At 33.7% G+C, this 23117-nt stretch overlaps 1 protein-coding gene across 1 annotated transcript in view; it reads left to right on the top strand.

Moving 5' to 3' along the window:
* LOC118195023 (tachykinin-like peptides receptor 86C) overlaps positions 1–20592 on the top strand; it is a 447592-nt gene extending 427000 nt beyond the window's left edge. The window contains exon 5 of the mRNA XM_085813325.1: positions 11058–20592. Coding sequence (XP_085669451.1) covers positions 11058–11262 — 205 coding nt within the window. The 3' untranslated portion in view covers positions 11263–20592. The remainder of the gene's footprint in view (positions 1–11057) is intronic.
* Positions 20593–23117: the final 2525 nt, after the last annotated feature.

Here is a 23117-nt window from a genome sequence, read left to right as displayed (position 1 = left end):
CAAACTTTACCTTTGTTTTACATAGATATTTTGAAACAAAGTATAGAAGAATTATTTCTATTTACCTTGAAACTTCTTCGTGGGGGTGTGATTTTGGAGAAGAATTTCGAATGGAATTTTAAAAAATCGAGCGAGATACGAACAAAATATAGTGGTCGGATAAATGTCAGGAAAGCTCCTTCTTTCAATATATAAGTAACAGTTTACGGTATAGTGCCAGTCGAGTGCGATACCGAAGAGCCCAGGTTCGAATCCTAGAGGAGGCATGGTTGCAAATTGTCTGTCCTGTCATGAGATTTATTCAGGCGAATATCGTTAAACCTGTATTGCTATTGCTCAGTTGGTAATTGAGCTACAAAAATATTAATGTTAGTTTATACATAACAATGAAATGTGTATGTTTTTAATTTTTATTTGGATATCTTGAAAGAAAGTTTCATAGTTTCTATAGAATGCAAAATTTTCTAAAGTAATTCATGACTATATTTTAATAATTTAAAATATTTACCTATTTTTATACTTTTAAATTCAGAAAACAAATTTTACTCAGTAGTAAAAATATTTAATTGTATTTCTGTGCAAAGATTTGAACTCCCAAAAACTAGTTTTTGAGGTAACTATTAGTATTTTTTAATTCCATATTTAGAAAGGTAAAATTTAGTCCATTTTTTTTATTTCAAGCTGAATGTTAATATTTGTGGATGAGCTTAGAATGATTAAGATTTTAAGAACTGTCTGTCTTAGGAATTGTTTTCTGCAAAATATTTTTAAATAATCCCATATTTGACAAACCATGAAATTTTCGCGGATTACGCCTTTGTAACAATAGAAGGAGTGTTTTTTCTCTTATAAAAAGTGTTCTTCGTTTTGACGGGTTTAATTAAAATCGAAAGCTACGATGTATACAAAGTGTTTTTTACCTTAAGCCAACCTACATAGATTGGTAAAGAAGGTGATGTATTGGCCAAAAATTTCAATTATAAGTTTTCAGCGAATAAGCAACAAATATTGTTCTCACAGTACGTTTTTACAACTTTTATAGAGGTGTCTGTATCCGTGTGAGAATTTTTTCGCCTACGATAACTTTTATAAATTCCTCTTTTCTTTCCTTAAACTTTTACACTCATATAAATTTATTAGATGTTGAGTAAAGGTGTACAACCGAATGCGATGTTTTTTATTTGAAGCCGGTTACAATTTTGCAGCAATCATCACAATATATTTTTACATATATAATGTTATGGATTTGGTATTCAAATAGCTAATGTTAGTTCAATTACAAATTAAATGGTTTTATTTCCCGCGCAGTGCAGCGCGTGCCGAATATTAAAAGAAACCTAAGCCGGAAAATTGAAAATACAAGAGCGCCTGCATTTAACATTTAATAAATATCTCTTTTTAATTTCGAGAAAGTACTAGAAAGTTCTCGCGCGCGATTTTAAAATCTTAGAAAAAGGAGGAAAACCTCTTAATTCGTAGTAGAACCCCCAGCACGAAGAGGAGGTTCAAAATATCGTTAACATAATTAAGACACAATAACACGCCGAATAAATACTAATTCAGAAGTCAAACAACAAAAATCAGCGTTATATTTACAAAATTTTCACAGGACTAGTTTCGATGGTTTTACCGAACCACCATCTTCAGCTGCAAAATCGCAAATGAACCTATCTTGTTCATTTGCGGTTCAAACTCAAAAACAGGGATAATACGGATTATATAAAATTCATCTCCCCGAAAGAAGTCCATACTATCATTAAACATATCAATACCAAGAAAGCTCACGGGTTTGACGGGATCAGCAATCGTGCTCTGAAGGCCCTCCCTCCAAGGTGTATAGTGCTACTTATAAACATCTTTAATGCTTGCATCAGGACGAGTTATTACCGATTATTATCACTATACTGAAGCCGGGGAAAACCCCTCACTTGCAGACAGTTATCGTCCTATTAGCCTTCTTCCGGCTATCGGAAAAATATTTGAGAAAGCTTTAAACAACAGAATTATAGACCATCTAGAAAGATTGGATCTGATAGACCCGGCCCAATTTGGTTTCCGGAAACACCACAGTACAACCCAGTAAGTACTAAACATCGTTGAGTTTATCACGAGAGCTTTTTTCCACAAGACTGGTGTGGCAGCATGCTTCATAGACCTTGAGAAGGCCTTCGACAAGGTCTGGCACGAAGGACTGATTTACAAGCTAAATAACTTTCTTTTCCCGGTCAGCCATGTGAAGTTAATCATCTCATACCTAAAAAGAAGAACCTTCCAGGTGAGAGTTGCAGACTCTTTTTCCGAAAGGAAAATCATTGCCAGCGGCGTCACGCAAGGGTCTGTTATTGGCGCAAAATTATTCAACATTTTCGTTAATGATTTACCCAACCCACTGAATGCTAAAACCTTGAAATATGCAGACGACACGGTGATTTTATCGGAATCTAAAAACCACCAACTTGCTCTTACTAACCTACAGTTTCACATCAGTATAGTAGCTGCTTGGTGTCAACTTTGGAGAATTAAAATTAATACCGCGAAATGTAAAATTGCCCAATTCCATCGCTACAGAAGAAATGTCACTACGAACACGGATATCAAGATAGAGAATGATGTGATTCCAGTTTGCTCGTCCGCAAAGTACTTGGGAGTTACCCTAGATGATAGGCTCACCTTCAAAGAGCACGTAACCAACCATGTAAATAAAGCAAACGGAGTTTTCATGTCGCTTTATACTGTTATAGGTAGAAAATCTAAATTGAGCTTAAAAGCTAAACGCATGATCTAGCTCATTATGATTAAGCCAGTTATGCTCTACGCCGCCCCAGTGTGGGTAATTGCCAATAAGACGGATAGGAGAAAAGTAGAAGTCCTTCAAAACAAAATTTTAAGAGCCAAAACTAAAGCTCCCTGGTTTGTACGAAATAGAATCATTCATGCAGACTTGAAAACAAAGCTCATTCCTGAACAAATCCTCATGGAGGCGCACAACTTCGTCGAAAAAAATGGATAATTCTCCAGTGCACACGCTAAGAGAACTCGGTAATTATGACCCTACGGTGGACAGCGTGGTGAAGAGACCTCGGTCAATTCACCATAATGCGCGGTGGTGATGTAAATATGTAAATAGTGTACATATGAAGTTGTGTTTTGTGCTCTATCTAAGCTTATTTAACCAGTACTGTGTTACTGCCAAAATTGGCTATTTGCCTGGAAGCAGGCTAGAGACTCTGAATCAATTAATATGTGTTAAGGACTGTGTATTGTGTGATCTCACCCCGCCCACTGCTGTGGTTCCACTCCTGATTCGCTGCTGGACTGTACACCCTATCTCAGTAATTAATACAGTAACCTTACGCTACTATCCTGACCGAATGCAAAGACTTTAATGCTGGATGATTTTGTTTTCCAAGTATTAATTTCCCAATTTTCGTATATTCAGCTTGACTTCGCCACGGAATGGTTGCACATTGTTCTAACGTCACGCCCCCGGGCGAGGTGCAGTCGCACCTTAATGTACTAAAAACCGTGAATGGCCTTCATAGGCTGCACAGATTGAACAGGTCAAAACTCAAAGTAGTTGTATACCTGAGGTGAATCAGACCTAAATAAATAAATAAATAAATTCGTAGTAGTTACTTAGTTTGTTGTTGTTTTAAGAGTTTGTTAGAAAAATGCTCTTGTTAATTGTAGCGAATTCGCGGATTAGCTTTTAGCTGTTTCGAATTGAGTTCTCTTGAACGTTTCAGTAGTTAGAAGATAACTACTGTGATATATTGTGATACTGCACGATTATTGGAGGACATTTAACCATATTTGTTGTGATAATAACAAATTTTTTGTTAATTTTTCATCGGAATTGTGCATTCATTTCGTAACGAACCCGTACGCACGCAACAATTTTTGGTGTCAGAAGTGGGATTTGAATGCCAATAACAAGAGGGATAGAAGAACAGTTGAGGCATTTGCCTCGTTTAAGGAGGAAATGAAAGATGAGGAGGCCTTTTCTTCGTTTAAGGAGGAAATGAAAGATGAGATGAAATCTGGTCAGGAAAGGATGGAAGCTGGTCAGAAAAAGATGGAAGAATTTGTTAAAAAGGAAATGGAAGCCGTTCACGAAAAGTTGGAAGCTGGTCAAGTAACTTTTAAAGAGGACATAAAAGCTGTACAAGAAAAGATTGAAGCAGGTCAAGACGAAATGAAAAGAGAAATAACCTGCGTTATAGAAAGTAAATTTGAGGCTATGGAAGACAGAATAGGAGCTGCCGAAAATAAAGTCGGGCAAATTGAAGAAAAGGTTTCTTCTGTCAAAGATGAAATAGATGATAGAGTGTCAGCTGTGGAGCAACGAGTTGAAGGAAGAGCTTGTGCCGTCCAACACCAAATCGAGCAACAAATTGATGACAGTGTTTCTGCAGTTGCCAAAGAGGTGGATATTTTAAGGAAATTCGTAGCGACAGCAGGGAGCACTTCGGATGGTTTAAAATTTCTACCCATGCCTGCTCGTCCCTCTCTGAAGTTTCGACGTATGATGGGAAGACTCCTGGCAGGTGTATAGGACACAATTTTCTATCGTGCGCTTTGGGGAGAAGTGTTTAAAAGACTACAGCAGGCTCCAATTAAAATCTCGTTAACAGAAGCCTACCGAATCACTTCAGGAGCCCTCCACGGATGTTGAAAGGCTGTCCCATCCCGCCTTTTCTGAATGCCCGACAGAAACAACGCTAATCCTGTCCTTGCAATACTTTATCGACGGCATCCGGGATACTGAAATACAAAAAGCTCTACGAATGGCGGATGTAAAGGACATCAAAAGCGCTCTGTTGTACGCCGTGAAATTCGAGGCAGCGCAGCAAGCTACTCGTAGAGACCGCTATCCAGTCAGACCTTTGCGAGTCCACGAGAATGTGGATCAATTGATGGCTCGTTTAGATGATTTATCCAGACAAGTCCATGCTTTGATACGGAGTGGGAGTAAGAACAAAGTGGCTCTAAGGTGTTGGAAATGGGGTACTGAAGGGCACATACGACGGCATTGCAGAACACCCCAGGGCACGGATAATAAAACGGATGAGTTGACGAGATCCGTGAATGCCTTGAGACGGAATGTTGTTGAAAAGAAACCGACCCTAAAGTGCTGGAACTGAGGTGTTGACGGCCACCTACGAAGGAACTGCAGAAAACCCCAAAGCACGGAAAATAAGGCATACGATTTAAACGGACAATTAAATGCCATGGGACGGAAAAGGGGTGACAAGAAACCAAAGTGCTGGAACTGCGGAGCAGAAGGCCACGTGCGAAGGAACTGCAGAATACCCCGAAGCACGGAAATTGAGACCATTTCCCAGCAACGACGGGGGAAACAAATGAATGACGATATCGAGGAACGGAGGTTGCCAGAGAATGAAAAACCTTGTTTTAAAGCGCTCAAGATTTCTACAGTGAGTGGCAACAGTAACGGACTGTCCATCAATGGGCATATCGATGGATTTCCTTGCAATATGATCATTGACACAGGACTTAATGTTTCCATCATTCGGAAAAATTTAGCTGAACCGTTTAAAGATAAACTTATTTGGACGCCATCCTGTGTTATCCTTCAGTCTGTGTCTGGTAACAAGATCGACATAGCTGGGAAGTTAAACCTGAACATCACGTTTGGAAGTGCCGCCTAACATCACACGGCATATGTGGCGGATAATACAGATCCATGCATACTCGGACTGGACTTTTTAAGGTAATACAATTTTTCATTAGACTTCAAAAACAACAAACTGCTTTCAGGGTCTGAAGACATGACTATCTATCCTCAGAAGGGATCCTCACCTGGAAATGCCGACGCCTTGTCTGAAAGACCCAGGTCGGGAAGCTGCCGAAATCATACAAGGGGCGAAAAGAAACGCAAGACTACCAGCTATTCTCCATCTCAGATGCTCTACGGTCGAGACCTTCGTCTGCCTTGTGACCGCCTGTTTGATCGCCATACGGATGCGCCTTCATCGCCTGAGGAACACATCCAAGATGTCAAGGCCCATTTTGAAGTGATGCACCGTTCCGCACGAAAGCGAGTGAACTTGGAGACGGAGAAAGTGAAGTCCAGATACGACACGAGAGCTACTGGACACAGATTCAACGAAGGAGACAAGGTGAGGTTGTGGAACTCGATTCAGCGAAAAGGAGTCAGGCCTAAATTACAGTCACCTAGGCATGGTCCGTACATGGCCCTAAACAGGCTGAATGAAGTCGTGGTTTGGATCCATAAGACTTCGAAGTCTAAACCTAAAGTCGTTCATTACGACAGGTTAGCTCATTACTATGGCCATAGTACGTAGTGTAAATAATTGTAAATAGTGTAAGACCATGGTCCTTTTTGTTTTTAAATGTGTATTTAGTATTTGATAGCATTTGATTTGTTTTATTTATTGCATTTATTGTTCATGTTGTTTATTATTGTAATGTGATGGTTATTATTTTATTTACGCCACAGTTGTAAGTTTGGCTTCCTGTCCAGGAATGGTAGTGCTCGGGACGTGCAATCCTTGGGAAGGGGGCAGTGTTACGGATTTGGTATTTAAATAGCTAATGTTAGTTGAATTATAAATTAAATGGTTTTATTTACGGCGCAGTGCAGCGCGTGCCGAATATTAAAAGAAAGCTAAGCCGGAAAATTGAAAATACAAGAGCGCGTGCATGTAACATTTAATAAATATCTCTTTTTGATTTCGAGAAAGTACTAGAAAATTCTCGCGCGCGATTGTAAAATCTTATAAAAGGAGAAAAACCTCTCAATTCGTAATAGTTACTTAGTTTGTTGTTGTTTTAAGAGTTTGTTAGAAAACTGCTCTTGTTAATTGTAGCGAATTCGCGGATTAGCTTTCTTTAGCTGTTTTGAATTAAGTTCTCTTGAACGTTTGAGTAGTTAGAAGATAACTACTGTGATATATTATGACACTGCACGATTATTTGAGGACATTTAACCATATTTGTTGTGATAATAATAAATTTTTTGTTCATTTTTCATCGGAATTGTGCATTTATTTCGTAACGAACCCGTACGCACGCAACAATAAACAATAACATTACAATTATATTGACAGCAGCGACGTTCCGTACTGTCAATTAAGTAGTTGGTCAGTGCAATAGGAAACAATGCCCAGAATCTGAGTAATCCATGTTCAGGCTCATGTAGCGACACTAGAGGAGGATTTATATCAGAAACCGGTCTCCTAAGGTAGTTCCAAAGATGCTCTATCGGATTCAAGTCTGGAAACTGACCTGGCCATTCTATCCGCTCCATACCGTGACCCTCAGGACCTTCACCAAACTGCGTTCGATGCGATTGTCGTCCATCAGAAGAAATTCAGGACAATAAAAGCGACATATGAGCAGACAAATTGATCAAGGATCTTATATCGATATCTCACACTGGTCAAAGTTCCTCCATGGACCACATGCAGAGATCAGTATAACTACTGAGAGAGATACCAGCCCAAACGGTTATTCCACCACATCTATAACTTTGTTTTTCCACAATGTGGGATTGGTTTTATCTGCTGCGTTGTTCCCTTCAGATCAGCTGATGACCAGAATCTCTCTCCAATGTGGACCTGGACTCGTCTGTGAAGATAACAGGCGCCCATTGTTGACTAGTCCAGAAGATGTGTTACCTTCTCAACATAAACGGACACTTCTGTGTAATCGAATCAGGGGGACAAAAACAGCTGGTCATCTTACATATATAATGTATTCTGCAGGCGTCTGCGCACTGCAGTATCTGACATTCTTGTTTCTGTCGCCACTATATGATCGGCCATGATGTTGCTCACAATAATGTTGCTCCTTCTTCGGGCCGAAAGAGCTAACGGCATCCCGCAGGCGTTGTAACTCTTAGTATGCCTGGAGCATGTCTTATAGACACAAAATCCTCGTATTCAAACTGATTCCATAGTCGGTGGACCATACTACGAGAGACACTAAGACGTCTAGCAACATCAGCTTGTGACATTACCATTTCCATCCATCCGATCGCCTGCCACTTCAACGAATCTGGTAAACGACTCTCCTCGAAATAGATAGACTCTCCTGGATATTGCCAACGAAATTGCTGATAACAAATGAATATCAACACTCCTGAACAAAACTTACAATCGTTGCATTTTTCCCCCTACAGCTCCTATATGAGTACTCATTTCTACAAGATAAAAGTGGTAGCTCTTGATTTTACATATATTTCTTTAAACTACGTTAGTATCATAAACAGTGGATTTGTATGTTACTGACATTTTTGTAATGGTGATCTTTGAAAAACCTGCTGTTCCTTGACGTTTGGAGGACAGTGTATTATTGAACAAATGCACTGTATTTTTGAGATAAATAGCTGTAACGAATCTGTAATTCTTTATTTTGCATATTTCTTTTTGCATAAGCTTTATGCCACTGCCACCAAATTCTGATAACATGGCATTTTTTTTGTGTACGAAAGTCCTGGTTGGCTACAAAGTAAACATGCCTACATTGTGCCGTCTCATATAATTTCTTCATTCTTTGAAGGTGAAGCATCAGAACTATTGTGTTACTCCAAATTTCTTTCAATTGTCTTTTCCGTTTGTTCTTTGCGGGTATCTTTGCGGATTAGGTTTTTTTCTGCACTTTCGTACGAAAACCGAAACTTGTCATGCTATGATTTCTTCAGCTTGAAAATCGCTATTAGGTATTTCAAATTTCAACAAAATTTTATTTTTCTCGAATATTTTTGCTTGAAATTCATTTTAATGTATTTAACCGAAATTTTGCCTACTCTCCTCATTTCTAAGACTTTTACAATGAGTATGTTCTTTTTAATGTCGAAGAAGATTAAATGCATATTTCCTGTGTTCCATAGATATCCTCTCATGTCATGTGACCGAAAATGTGTTTCCAAGGTCGTCACTTTCAAAAACAATTGCTGGACTAGCTAAAGAAAATAAATATAGCTATTTATTTAATCAGCACCATTTTACAGCGTTATTTTATCATTTCTGCTTATTTTCTATAGTGCTTTCCCAATTACGACTGTAGACTATAGAGATATTTAACGCATATTTTTCCTCTTTTATGACTAATTATAATTTTGCGAAAGTCTGTATATACATCACGTAAAGATAGGAAATGTCACGAAACTTCAATAGCAAATGAGGTAGTGACAAAATGTATATCTGAAACCTTCGAAATGACGGTAAAAGTCTTTCTAGTGTTAATCAAAGGAAACTAAATCCTTGTACTAACAACCAGCTGTTAGCAGTTTTATACATTTGTACTCCATAAATATGAAAATATATTTTGCTTGACAGTCTTTTCTTTCCTGAATTTTATCCTCACATTTCAAAATCAGAAACAAAATATTTCCGTCTGCATTTCCAAGCCACTTCTTTAAAATGGAAATAAAACGTTTCTTTTTCGTATTTCGTTCTCTTCTGATTTCTAAACTTGGCAACAAATTTCTGGAAATGTGAAAAGTTTTCTGGACCTCAGAGTGCAGTGGATGATGGGGTGATAACTTGTGAGAGTAGCAGCAAAATTACAATGAAAATCGATGGGCAATAAATGCTACACGTGAGCAATGAATAAATGCGCAACTACCTCTCGGAAATAACAGACTCTCTGGGAAATAAGGGTGGCAAGAAAAGAACGTGAAGCGTCTTCAAAATTTTTATAGTGGTTGCGGTTCTGTTATGATTATTTTACCCATAGGAATATTCACATCAAATACGAAATGACAGTTAAAATAGCAATATTATTAATGACATGTTTTATCATTGTTTTTTATCATTTTAACATTATTAATTTTTATCATTTAAACATGGATTTTGTTTCTAAAATAACGTAATGTAAGTTACGTAACTTTAAAAATGTTTCTCTGAAGTTTTAAGAAAGTCATATTTGGCATTATTCTAAGGACCTGGAAATAGACCTGATGAAATATTAAAAAAAAAAATTAGTTTACGTTAGAAACAACGTTCCTCCAACTTTACTAAGTCGGGAAACACACCAAAACTGTAAATTGTTTTTTTTTCTTATTTTTCGGGGGGTATGATGTTGTTTTTTTAATTAAGATTATGTCTAGGCACACTAGGGCTATCTGCCTAAGGAAAATGTTGCCTTGTGGAGGACAATCTAATGGAAACTGACTCGTATACACGTTTCACACGGGAAATATCGCGAAAACGCCCATACAGCCAGCCTGTTTGGGGGATCCGAACCTCGGACCGAAATACCAGTTTTCAGTAAATTTACCACTCGGCTACTGGAAGGAGGGAGAACATATGGTATTCTCAAGAATATAAATATTCAAAAATCACCGAAAATATATCTACAAAATTATGTGGAAAGTCAAACAAAGTCGCTATTCTGTTTTAAAGTTTATGAAATTTTATAATTTTGAAACTAATTAAATATAATAAAAGGAATTGTTTTCAATTAAGTCCAAATAAAAGTGATATTTATCCACTAGATGACATTAGTTTATCTGTTTCATAGGATTATTCTTTTTATTTTAAATTATATTTTGACATTAATAGGTAAGATATGTCCGATTTATATTTTTAACGATTATTTTGTCAGTTACTGTTATTTTAAAAATCTTTTTCTTTTAAACGTTTTCTTACTGTTCCCATCTACCATTTTCTGAACTATGTCTTGCCATGACAATCCGCTTGAAAGCCATCGGATTACACATTTAATTCTTATATCAAATATAGTTTATTAGCAACTTGATCGTATGTACTTTTTGCTTAAGATAAGGAATAATCATTTATTTAACGACCATCAAATTCTGTATAGTTTACTTTTATGCGTATTCACATGCATACAACATTCCTTATTAAATTGTATACACATGCAGTAACAAGAGGTAATTGAAAACATCGTTATACCTACAAATGCGCTTTGAACTGCACCCAGTTCTTGGTAACGGAAATAGCTCAGGTTTTTAAATTCTTCCTTTGTTCGTAATTTATGTGTTTCTTTAAAGAATGATGCTAATCAACGTACTGTTAAATTTGTCAAATTTGTAATTTTTCTAGGTTTCGGGACTACTTCAAGACAGTACTATGTTTCCCTAGGAACGGAATGCGTCGCTCTGGGTGGCTCAAGGATAACCGGAAGGTACCCAAAACGGCAACATTCACTTGTTCCACACGCACACGTTCCTGTCGAGTCACCTTACCCATGCCAAGAACGATGAATGGACAACAGCCCTTACCTCGATATTTGTGCAGTCGTCTCTGAAGAAAATGTGTTAAATGTCATCGAACTCTGTGTTTTTTCTTTCTCTTTCATACATCTTCTTTACGAAGATGAAAAATCTTCTTGGTTGTTTAATGGCTGCTTCTTCTAAAGCACTTTAGGATATGGAAACAAGCCAATCATATTCTGAGACTGATGCTTGCACGTGCACGATTAAAAGTATGATGAAAGACACGTCTGAAACGTGAAATTAGAAACATAAGAGGTGCAAAATATTCAAATTTTCAGTATTATCTGCATTTTTGAAATAAAAAACGTAAGGACTTCAGTTTGCATCTAAATTATAACTTATATTATATAAATGAATCCAGAGTTTTATTTTAGTCATCGGAAGGTAGGCTACTAGGTTTATCTTAACGCTGTTACGATGAGCTTAAACAATTCAAACTTTAAAACGCAAACTAAATGGGACCATAGACTATAAAGTTATTCTAAAACTTCAGATAATTGTCTTAGATGTAACAAATACTGTAATACAAATCAAATTTTATTTTTGCGGTTGTCTTAATTTATTTTAGAGAAAATTAGTGCTTCAGAAAGTTTTATTTTTTGTATTGTTACAAAACAAAATACAAAACGAATATTTTTAGATAAACTAAACATTGACATCATTTTACTGGCATAACTATACTCTAGATTGCTCACTATCGTTTAATTGAAAACAAAGCTAATATAATAATTTTTAATTACATATATTTTTAATATGTCTTAAATATTCCTGGCAATGTAGCTACACGTTTTTAAGCAAGGCATATTTTGCGTTACTGTCAACGGTGAGGTGCAACTAAAAAGGAATTAATAATAACTCAACGAACTGCAAAAAATAACTGATTATTATATGAAAAACATGCAATATTAAACCAAATTATCTAACTTATTCCACATTTTAATCTTCTCTTGCAATGAGAAATTTTTGTCTTAGCACTCAACAGACGTAACACTTTAATAACACAGGTAAAATGTAAAACTAAACTAAAAAAAAAAAAAACACTTTACAAAACTTTACAAAAACTACACCTTTTAGAACAACAAAAAATAACAATTACTAACCATCGCTACTCAGTTTTAATAACGTAAATATTTAATGCAGTAAACGATAAAAGGCACACTTCGCCTATCAGCTCGTCTCTGAAAATGGGAACTTGAGTTTTGCTCGCTAACACATATATGGATTTTGTGATGAGTAAGGTTTTTGTATTGTATTACTCCGTCACCGTTTTCGCTTATCATGGGGCATCTTTCGCTAATCAGCTTTATTGGCTCATTCCCACAAACCTCTCCTAAACTATAAATTTGTTCGCGGTTTAAGTTTAACTCATATTGCATTGTAGTGACAGCTAGAATAAAAGAAAAAAGTAACGTATTAGCTAAAATAAACTTTCTAGGCCTTACAATTTGTTTGACAAAAAAGTGCTTATTCATGTTTTAAAATATATCCTTATGAATTTTCTCCATCATTATCATTTTTAAATATAGCATTATACTAATTAATGATATCTCTGAAAATATCAAAATGTAAACTCTGTTTTAGTTACAAACTAGCTATCTTCGAATCGCAAATTCTCAATACCTATTAGTAGAGAAATCTCAACAATAATGTTTCTTTCGATTTCTGAATCAAACCTGATTAAATTGTAAAATGATTTTATAAGGAATATCTTTCAGAATGTTGCGTCATGAATTTGCATCGTAAGTATGGAAGCGAAATTTGAGAATATCTCGAAAATCTGTTTTCGCCAGTTATACGAAGAAGAAACGAAAATGGATTACGGAATCGGGATTCATATGGAGTTGTTGGGAAACACAGAAATGATTACGATAGCTCTAACAGAACATATTTAATATCTTGCTTGTGAAATGCATGTCATTCATGTCTGATCAATTTTCATTATGTAAGGTGCATGTTAGAATATCTAGGTTATTTCGACAAATATCAAAATTTAATTTCCCTTATTCTCTGGATACATCCAAGGACAGATTTACGTAAAAGCCAGTGAGGCATACGCCCAGAAATCTATTTTAAGAGGACCTTCAGAACCTTCAGAATTAATTTATGTTCATTTTAAATAACAGCTTTCAATGTCAAATTTTAACAAATCAGATTTAGAAACATGAATGTAAATTTCTCTTTTATAATTTAGCTCTTCATGTCTTCCTTCAAAACTTAGACTGGTACTATGAATAGTCCTTTCATTTAATGAAACTTGCATTCATAAGCGAATGCCCCAATTAATCTATGCCATGATTTAACTATCATATTTGAAACTGATGATGTCATTTGGATATGTGGATTTTTTGACAAACAATTCTTTTTGCGTTCTTGTGATCTGTTAGTTTAATTTGTTGAGATTAATTAAGGTTAATAAAACCAGGAAGATTTCTTTATTATTGATATTATTCCCGGTTTTCCCCCTTGAAAAATATTTCTTGAATTTAAATTTATATATATTTGTATTTTATAACCCACACAATGTTACATATTTTGTTTTTATAAAATTCAGAAAGAGAAGGCTTCGTGAATGATTTTGCTTCAGGTCTCTAGCTTTGTAAATAGGCCTCTTGATACAAAATTCATTAACTTATCAGCTTGTTCAAATATCTCAAACAACAGCATAGCACGCACGTGGTACGACAAACATCAAAATTAAATTTTCATTACTTTGCATATGCCACACCCCACCCCCACTATTGGTCGAGCTGTTAAAGACAGCTAAAATGCCACAAGTTCGTTTCGGATTCCAACTCAGGAGAAGAGATGCTCGCATTGTTGGTTTTTGTGGCTCTCTCATATGAGACATGAATGCGAATCAGTTTCTCTTAAAACGTCCTTCTCGAAGATATCTTTGTCCTCATACAAATAGTACTCTTTTGCTTTGCATTGAAATAACCAAACTGAACAATTACCCAAGATATATTATTATGAATTATAACTTCAGTTTAGGTATTGTAAAATCTGAGAGACAGCATATAGTTTCTGTTATGGAGCTACTATCAAATCTGATCATATATCCATTTACTTGTTTACTCAAATATGATACTGCAACCCAACAAGAATTTGCAAAGTTACGTGGTCAATCATTGAAGAATAATTGATCGAAGAATAGTGTTTAACGTCATATCTTTCATTTATGTGTATTTCATATTTTTGAGATATTCCATATTTGTATGAAATGTATATACTAATTCGAATTAACGTACTGAATTGGCAAATTATTTGATTTAGAAGATGGTGTGCATCTCTTAAGCAAAAAACATATTGCAGTAACTGATTAAGCATCTGAAATAAATAAGAATCTTATTATTTTTAACAAATTGTTAAACTGTATAATTATGCTTATTTTACTTATGTGATGAAATTTCAAAGTGAAAAATTAAAAAAGAAAAAACTACTATATACTTTTATCGGAAACAAAATGGAAACCTGTAACATGAGTATAACTCTAGCATAAGTGGTTTTTTTTAATATCTTTACTTCAAATTTAGCTTTTTTTCCTGATGCCTATTAGTATTTCAAATCTCACTACATGGATTTCCTTTGTTCCTTGAATCAAAACCAAAAGGCCACTTAAGTAATAATTAATGCATTGCTACATATGATATTTGAAATGATTTTCTTTGTTCCTTGAATAAAAACAAAAGGTCTTTTAAGTAATAATTAATGCATTGCTACATGTGGTATTAGAAATATTCTAAACATTAAGAGATGAAGTCTAAATAACTTGAAGTAATTTACGAAAAACAATAAAAGAAATTAATTGAGTTGTATTCAGTAATTGTTTTACTTTTGAAATAGATGCAAATTTTAATTACGCTTTTAATACAATAGCGTAATTAAACAACAATAAAAACAATTTTATTTAAACAATAGCGTAACTTTTAATACAATAGCGTAATTTGCTAAGAAAAATAAATATATGATTTTAACATTATTCGTAAGGAAACAGGGTATAAATTATCATAGTTATTAAAATACATTTAAACATGGATCAGGTACATCATCAACATACGGCAATGTGCATTACTTTAAAATCAGTGAGCATTTATTCAGGTTACTTCAGGTATTCAGGTTACATAAAATGCTATAAGAGGAGTCTCTGTTTTAAATAGGACATTGCAGCGCAGAATTCTTTGAAAGTTTTTAAAATTTCATATTATATCATGTACGCATGGAAAAACACAAAATGTTATTTGTTTAGGAATTATTAAAACTCACAACATTGATTGAAAATTGAAAACTAATAAAACACTTGACTAAATTTCTTAAATGCAGCATCATAATAGCATTTTACTAAAATGGGACATGGGGAAAGTGTGATATATAATTTTCGTAATGTTAATTCAACTAGTATATAATTTTAATTTTGCAGTTAATTAATAAGTACAGTTAGTGTTTGGAAAGAAATTATATTAGCTTTAGTTTATTCGTAGCAGATGTAATATCAAAGAAACCATTTCACAGTTTTAAATTAATTTTCACCCCATAAAATTAATATTAAGAAAATAAATTAATTCAAGTAAGTTGAATATCACTAAACAGAAAAAATTAGACACATTTAAACTTATTACTATTTATTAAAAAATACTTGATAATATAAATAAATAAAGTTTGTAGTCTTGAATAAAATCTTTTAACTGTTAGAAATATATTAAAGAAAAAAATCTGAATTTTAAACAAATGGCATTTAGAATTTTGAATAATTCTTGATTGGATGGCATAATGAAATATCGTATGTGAATACCACATGGCGTACGTGCATGGCCTATTAAATTTAACGCATTTTTTGCTACATCATTTAAACCTAATCCTAGAATTTCATTAGAGATATACTTCTCATTCAATTTATTCAGTCCTCACTTCACGGGAAATTAACAATACATAAAACCCCATCGTCCTCATTAAAATTTGCAAAATATAGAAAAACTTAAAACACTGAATACAGTTAAAACAGTTAAAAAACAATTTTCGCATTTAAAATTAGATTTTCTTTCTATGTAAAAACAAGCAATCTGACCAACAGGGAAGAAGGCAGATTTTTGGGCGCACAAAACTGGAAGTTTACTTTTGGACTTACTCGGCAAAAGGACATTAAAGGTGCAGAAAATGACTTAATTCACAATTCTAATGCAAACAAATGGCGGTGCGTTAGGCTTAACTCACCACTTAAACTTTTAAATTGTTGACAATTCTGCATATATTGCATGAAGATTAATTAAAGGTATAAAAACCTCAACCGGAACACAAAAACCACTTAATTCTTTCACATTAAAGAAAAAAATGTACAATTTACCAACATATAAGAATAAAAAAACTACGCTCACAAAGCCAGGTAATAGAGAGGGAAAATATATATATGGATAGATTTTGAACTTGATTTATTTTCATGGATAGATTTTGAACTTGATTTGCTTATGCTTCTGAATTTAAATGATATTGTAGTTTAGTTCGAGAATTAAATCTTTTACATGTTTGCATATTTTTAAATTATTTTAAATTATTTTGGCATTTTTTAGAATTTAAATTTGCTTTTTTACTTTTTTACTTTCATACGTATTTGTTAAAAATTTTAATTTGTTTAAATTTAAATTTGTTTAAATATATATATATAATATTGGAGCAGTCAATTGCAACGAAAAAGGGAGGTGGTCAGCTACATGTTATAGCATAAATAAATACCATAAATAAAATGTTAACGTTCTACACCTACTTGTTGAGTTATGCGAGATGCATATATACAGACGTCAAGGAGAAAAGTCTCTTCTCAATCCCTTAAATGTATTTTACAATCCTTTTTGCCAAAAGCAGTTCTTTATTATGTCCGTAGGTACAGATGTCTCTCGAAAACATTGTTCAAGTGGTTCCGATAGCGGCTGAGATGGGTATTTTCGTTGAAATACGATATTTGACATTTTTTGCGATTACAATACGTCCTTTACTTTGTACAAGGAAGTAAAAATATAAACAAATCAACAAGTAAACCTGTCAACTGCAACAAAACAAAAGATATAAAAATTTACTGAAGTTCAGGCAAGTTCCATTTATTTCCTCGGAATCAAAATTAATAAAGAAAACAAACTCCTTTAGTTTAGAAAGTACTTAAATAAGATAAAGGTTATATATAATCAGGAATACATATTCATTTCTTCTTAAAATAAATTAGAGATCATTGCAGTAACTGAATTAATCTTATAATTTGTTGTTAGCTGTTAAATAAGAAGGTTATTAGTGCTAAAACTTAACATTATAAAAACCGATTAAGGTGCACAATTACACATATGTACATATTTTGTCGTTCAATATTATATGTAAGAACATATTTAATTATAAAAATAAATCAGTAAAATAATCATTTTAATCCTCCCAACATTTAAGCAGAATATATTACCACGTTATGGGTAAGTGAAAAGCTATTCATAATATTCGCAGCTATAACAACAACAAATAAAATGGAATAACGAATAAAAATAAATAAATAAATTTATTTCATAGAAAAAGTTCATTTTATGTATTTACTTATTTTTACTTTTATTTCTTAACTTATTGAATATGAAAATTCTCCCGGAAATAAAATTAAGGCACACTGTTTGCATCATTATCAAATTAAGAAATTTTAAATGCAGATGAAGATTGTAAGAAGGTGTCTATGTGGTCTTCAGCGGTCATACGTACTCGTCTCTGTTTTGCTTTGTTCTCTGGAAAATCGTGCGTGTAAAATGGCCGCCAATGATTTCTGAATCTCAACCCAAACATATATATGTTTTTTTTGTGTGTTTGTGTGTAAGATAACAGCATTTTTATATTAAATCTAAAAGATACGAAACGGAAAAATAGCGAGACAGTACTAATATAGTAAAAATGCAAGAGAGGTTGCGACCTCGTTCGTCGGTTAAAGCAAGTGCGCACAATGCTCATGGATCATATAAAATATATATGTATATGTAAGTCTGTCAGGTATTAAATGGAAAACTAAATACAAAGATCAGAGTGTCATGTTTACCCTTCCCCCGGATGATCAAGAAGTCTAATGTCATTTCATGTGTAGAACACAAATGAAGAGGCTACACACACAATATCGTGTATAGGCACCTCTTTCAGTACTGTGCAATATAGTGCACGAAGTTCAGTATGTATATGCGCATATTTACCTATTCAAATAATATACTGTGGGTAAAAAAAGTATTTGCACACCTACATTTTTGTTTGCAATTCATAAAAAGAAGCATTAAGAAATAAAAAAATTGGTATTGCCAAATCAGAATAAGTTTAATCATCCAAAACAAACATAAAAATTACAATAATATACATAACAATGCTTTTTTGTAACAAAATTTAAATATCTCGTATCAAAAAAGTATTTGCACACCTGCATGAATACAAAAGAAATAAAATATATAAGCAAATTTCAAATAACTAATATTTAGTACGCATTTCTTTTAGCATTTATTACTGCTTGTAATCTTGCTGGCATTGGTTTAATTAAATTTTCTGTAACAGTAGGGTCAGTATTCGACCACTCTTCAATAAGGGCTTGTTTAAGGGCAGATTTGCTTGAAATCTTCCTTTTTCTTATTTTTAAATCCACAGAATTCCACAAATTTTCCAAAGGATTTAAGTCTGGTGATTGTGGTGGAGTGGCAAGTTTTCTGGGTACATTATAAAGCAACCACATACGTGTTATACCGGCAGTGTGCTTGGGATCATTGTCTTGCTGAAAATAGTACGAATTACTGATACCCAATTTTATTGCAATTTTATTGCACAAATTATCTCGCAACACATCAATATAGGTGCGAGCTGTCATATTCTCATCAATGAAACACAAATTACCAACTCCTTTGCTAGCCATGCACCCCCAAATCATAACAGAACCTCCTCCATGTTTAACTGTAGGTAACACATTTTTAATATGAAAAGCAGTACAAGGTTTTCTCCAAACTAATTTCCTGCCATCTGGTTTAAAGATATTGAACTTAACTCTCGTCGGAGAATATGGTATTTTTCCAGGATCAATTGGCTTATTGATATATTCCTTAGTGAATTCAAGTCTCTTCAGTCTGTTTCGTTCAGTTATGAGAGGTTTTTTCCTTGGTGATCTCCCATAAATGTGTGCATCGTGCAGGACATTTCGAAAACTTTGAGCACAGATTTGAACTCCAGATGTTGAAGCGACATAATTGACTAAAGTAACTGCACTAACAAATGGATTTTTTTATGCTTCTCTTATGATTTTTCGCTTCATTCGCAGTGAAAGTTTCTTTGGGCTTCCAGAACGCAAGTTATTTGATGTAGATCTTCTTTCTTTATAACATACCGAACAGTAGAGAAGCAAACATTTACTTTTTTACTTTTTTACCTCAAATAATAGCATAAAAATGCAAATTTGCTAAAGTTGAGTTGAGTGTGCAAATATTTTTTGATATAAGCTATTTTAATATTGTTGCAAGAAATGTCTTTTATTAATATTATTGTAATTTTTGTAATTAATTTAAATGAATAAGCTTATTCTATTTTTAAATGCCAATTTTTGTATTTCTTAATGCATTTTCTTATAAATTGTGAACAAAAATGTATGTGTGCAAATACGTTTTGTACCCACTGTATGTTTGGTGAAACAAATTATGCATTCGTTGATCTGAGGTGCATAATTATCGATTTTAAAGGTACAATCATTTCGAATAGCGTTAACAATTAACAGTTATGGCACGTATGATACATACATGTCTGAAAGTACTATGTTGTATGGGTTGCAATTAAAATTTCATTCCAACAGTTCTCTCTACATTTAAAGTGTGAAATCTTTGAGTATGCAGGTAGGTTACGATATAGCATAAAATAAAGAAGTTTCAATGATTAAAAACTTGATTAATGAGTAAATTTCATAATTAAAGAATTACAGCACAATTAAATGCTTAATGAGTAGAATAACTATCAGGCTTGTTTCATAACCGACTGGATAACGCTTCGGAAAGACACTGAAAAATTAAAGAACATTTCTAAGAGCAATTGATAACAATTTTTTGTTAAGAGAATAAATCAAGAACTTTCTGAAAAGACTGAAAATTGTAACAAAAGCGTTTATCATCCCGAGTTTTCAGGTTGAATTCAAACTAAGTACAAATGTGTTGTGTTGTTTGTATTTATTGTAAGAATCATTTTTATTTTTGAAATATTTCTGACCAAGGTGCAAACTTTCAAGCATGCATGTGTTTGAATAAATAACTCTTCATCGAAAGTGTGACGAGCTTCTCCACATGTTGATGAAAATCGTTTATATCTATTTTGTCGCAAAAATAAAGTGTTTTATCCTCCGCTAAGACTGTATATTTCTTTTTAAATTTTGTTTCTTACAATTTATATTTGTTTCTAAACGCCGTACTCAATAGTCTGATAAAATTCAATTTTTTTACTATGGTGCAAAATTAGACTAGTCAAGACTAGTAAGATATGAGGGAAAACATTAACATTAATTCGAAAACATTAATTCCGATTTAAGATAATCCGTCCCCACAGATTAAAAAAACAGTTCCTCTTGGTCAAGTAGCTTTCAATACATAAGGTAACTTATTATCTGGTATTGAGACAGTATCTAATTCAATGTTGGTACTAGTGAAAAATAGTAATCTGTTCTTAAATATGTGCTAAAAATTCCTAAATACAACTCGAAGTACTGAAATGCTTCTGCAGTGTTACAGAGCTCCATGTTCATGTTGTTTTCAGGTATTTTTAACTTTTAATTCTTCGTATATGAATAGAGTTCTGTGAATTAATCCGCTTATGGACCCTGATTAATTGCCCATTTAAAGCTTTATAGCAGTACTTAAACAGCTATTATACAACTGTATGAGTTGCGATTAAATTCCTGACGAAAAAAATGGAAATTTGGAAATAAAAAAACTAAGTGAACAAAATATTTAAAATCTAAAATAAACGAACATCTAACTCGCACCATATGTTTTCGCACCAATAGATAAAATCAGATGGTATAAATGGAAAGTGATGATAAAAAAAGGAAGAGGTGATATTGTTTGAATGAGGCTTACATTTTCTTCAAGATCTCAAGAGGCGTCTTTTTCTGAGGCGTTCTTAGTGCCAACTGAATATAATTGAGACTTAGTGAACCTCCGATTCACTGACATTTTAACCAACTCGTCTACGTTGCTGCTCATTCCCCTTCTCATGCACTACATCCTGTTCATGCTTCTGATCATCTCCATCTTACACAACATTCTAAATTTTATCACCATCTTCATCCTCGTCGTATTCAACATTATATTCATCCTCATGAACATTATTATGATTCTTATTATCATAATCATCCTAATCCTCATTTTGCTTACCATACTCTTCGTTATTCACCTTATCCTCGTGAACATTTACCTCAACCTCCTTTTTCAGCGCCATACCTTTCCTTATCCTTTTCATCCTCATTATCAAGATTCTAATCCTCTGAATCCCCATATGCCTAATAAATCTCCTCATCCACAACCTTCCCCTTCTCTTTATTAAATGCTAAGTAGATGAAATAGATGAAACTATAATTTCATTTTATCGTAAACATACAAAGAAGATTTGACGGCATAAATATAATATAATGCGGAAGAAACAAGAAGAGTTGAAAATGTTTGGATGAAACGTGGGTTTCCATAAAAAATCATGTAATTCTCTATCCGTAAGAATTCTTTTCTCGTACCTTCACTCGATTAGAACTGAAGATAATTGGGCTCCGTTTCACTCTAAATTTGTCCAAGATACTTTAGTGTTATTTATGTTATAGCCTTTTCACGCGCCTGATACTTCCCATCCTTATCTTCATTCTCATCCTGCTCCATCCTTATTCATCATGCTCAGCCTCATCTTTCTCATTCTTATAGTCCTCATCCTCCTCACGATACTTCTCCTCTTCCTCATCATATATATTTCCCTTCTTTTCATACTTGTCTTCCACATCCTCCTTTTCATTGTCCTACTGTTCTCATCATCATCAGTTTTGAAAGTTCATCAGTTCAGGCAGTTGGATTAGTTTAACAGTTTGGAAAACAAAGGGGAGATACACAAATTAAAATGAGGAATTAAGGGGTTGTTGCTATTTACTTTAATAATTTTCTGTTACTTGATGATTCTTTGCGGAATACGTAGAATGATAGAGTTGCTTAGCTTCATAAAATGCATAACGCAGAAAAAAGACTTGTAGACGTAACATAGAATCCTCACACTTTCATCGATAATTAATTCTTAGTACACATATTCTTCTTTCCACATCATCCTTATAGATGCGATAAGCACTCTACAATTTAAATAACTGATCATATTTCTAGACGATGGATGAAGCAGAGAAATAAGAAACAGAGGTTAGCCCAAGGAAAGAAAGGCTTAAAAAGTGTGCATTTCAGCAAAGGAATATTTAAAAACGATGATGTCTTATAGATATGTTTAAATTTTAGCAATAATTTTAAAATAACTTACCGCATTGCAGGAGGAATAAGATGCCATAATGCGGATTAGGTTTCAGATAAAACCCTTTAGTTTCATATATTAGTAGTTTCAAGGAGAGGGAGTGGATATAGCCAAATCAAAATAAAGAATTAAAAGGACTACTGCTAAATTGAAATTAATAGTTTTATTTCGTATTTATCACTCACTTTGATGCATTTATACAGTACTAAAACCCAGTTACTCTTCCCCGTCATACGATCATATTCATCTAAGCTGTATTTTAATCCTTAAGTCATCTACAGAATTATTACACACGTGCAAAAAGCTATTATGTGTAACTTTAGCTAATTGAATAACCATAAGATAACTTGAACGATGATGATCTTTCTACTATCAAAGCTATCCT

Source organism: Stegodyphus dumicola, chromosome 3 (genome assembly GCF_044657685.1).
Source record: "Stegodyphus dumicola isolate Sdum_Otavi_A_Nest chromosome 3, ASM4465768v1".
Classification (NCBI taxonomy): Eukaryota; Metazoa; Arthropoda; class Arachnida; order Araneae; family Eresidae; genus Stegodyphus; species Stegodyphus dumicola.
Note: the sequence above shows the minus strand (reverse complement) of the source record. Positions and strands in the feature narration are given on the sequence as shown.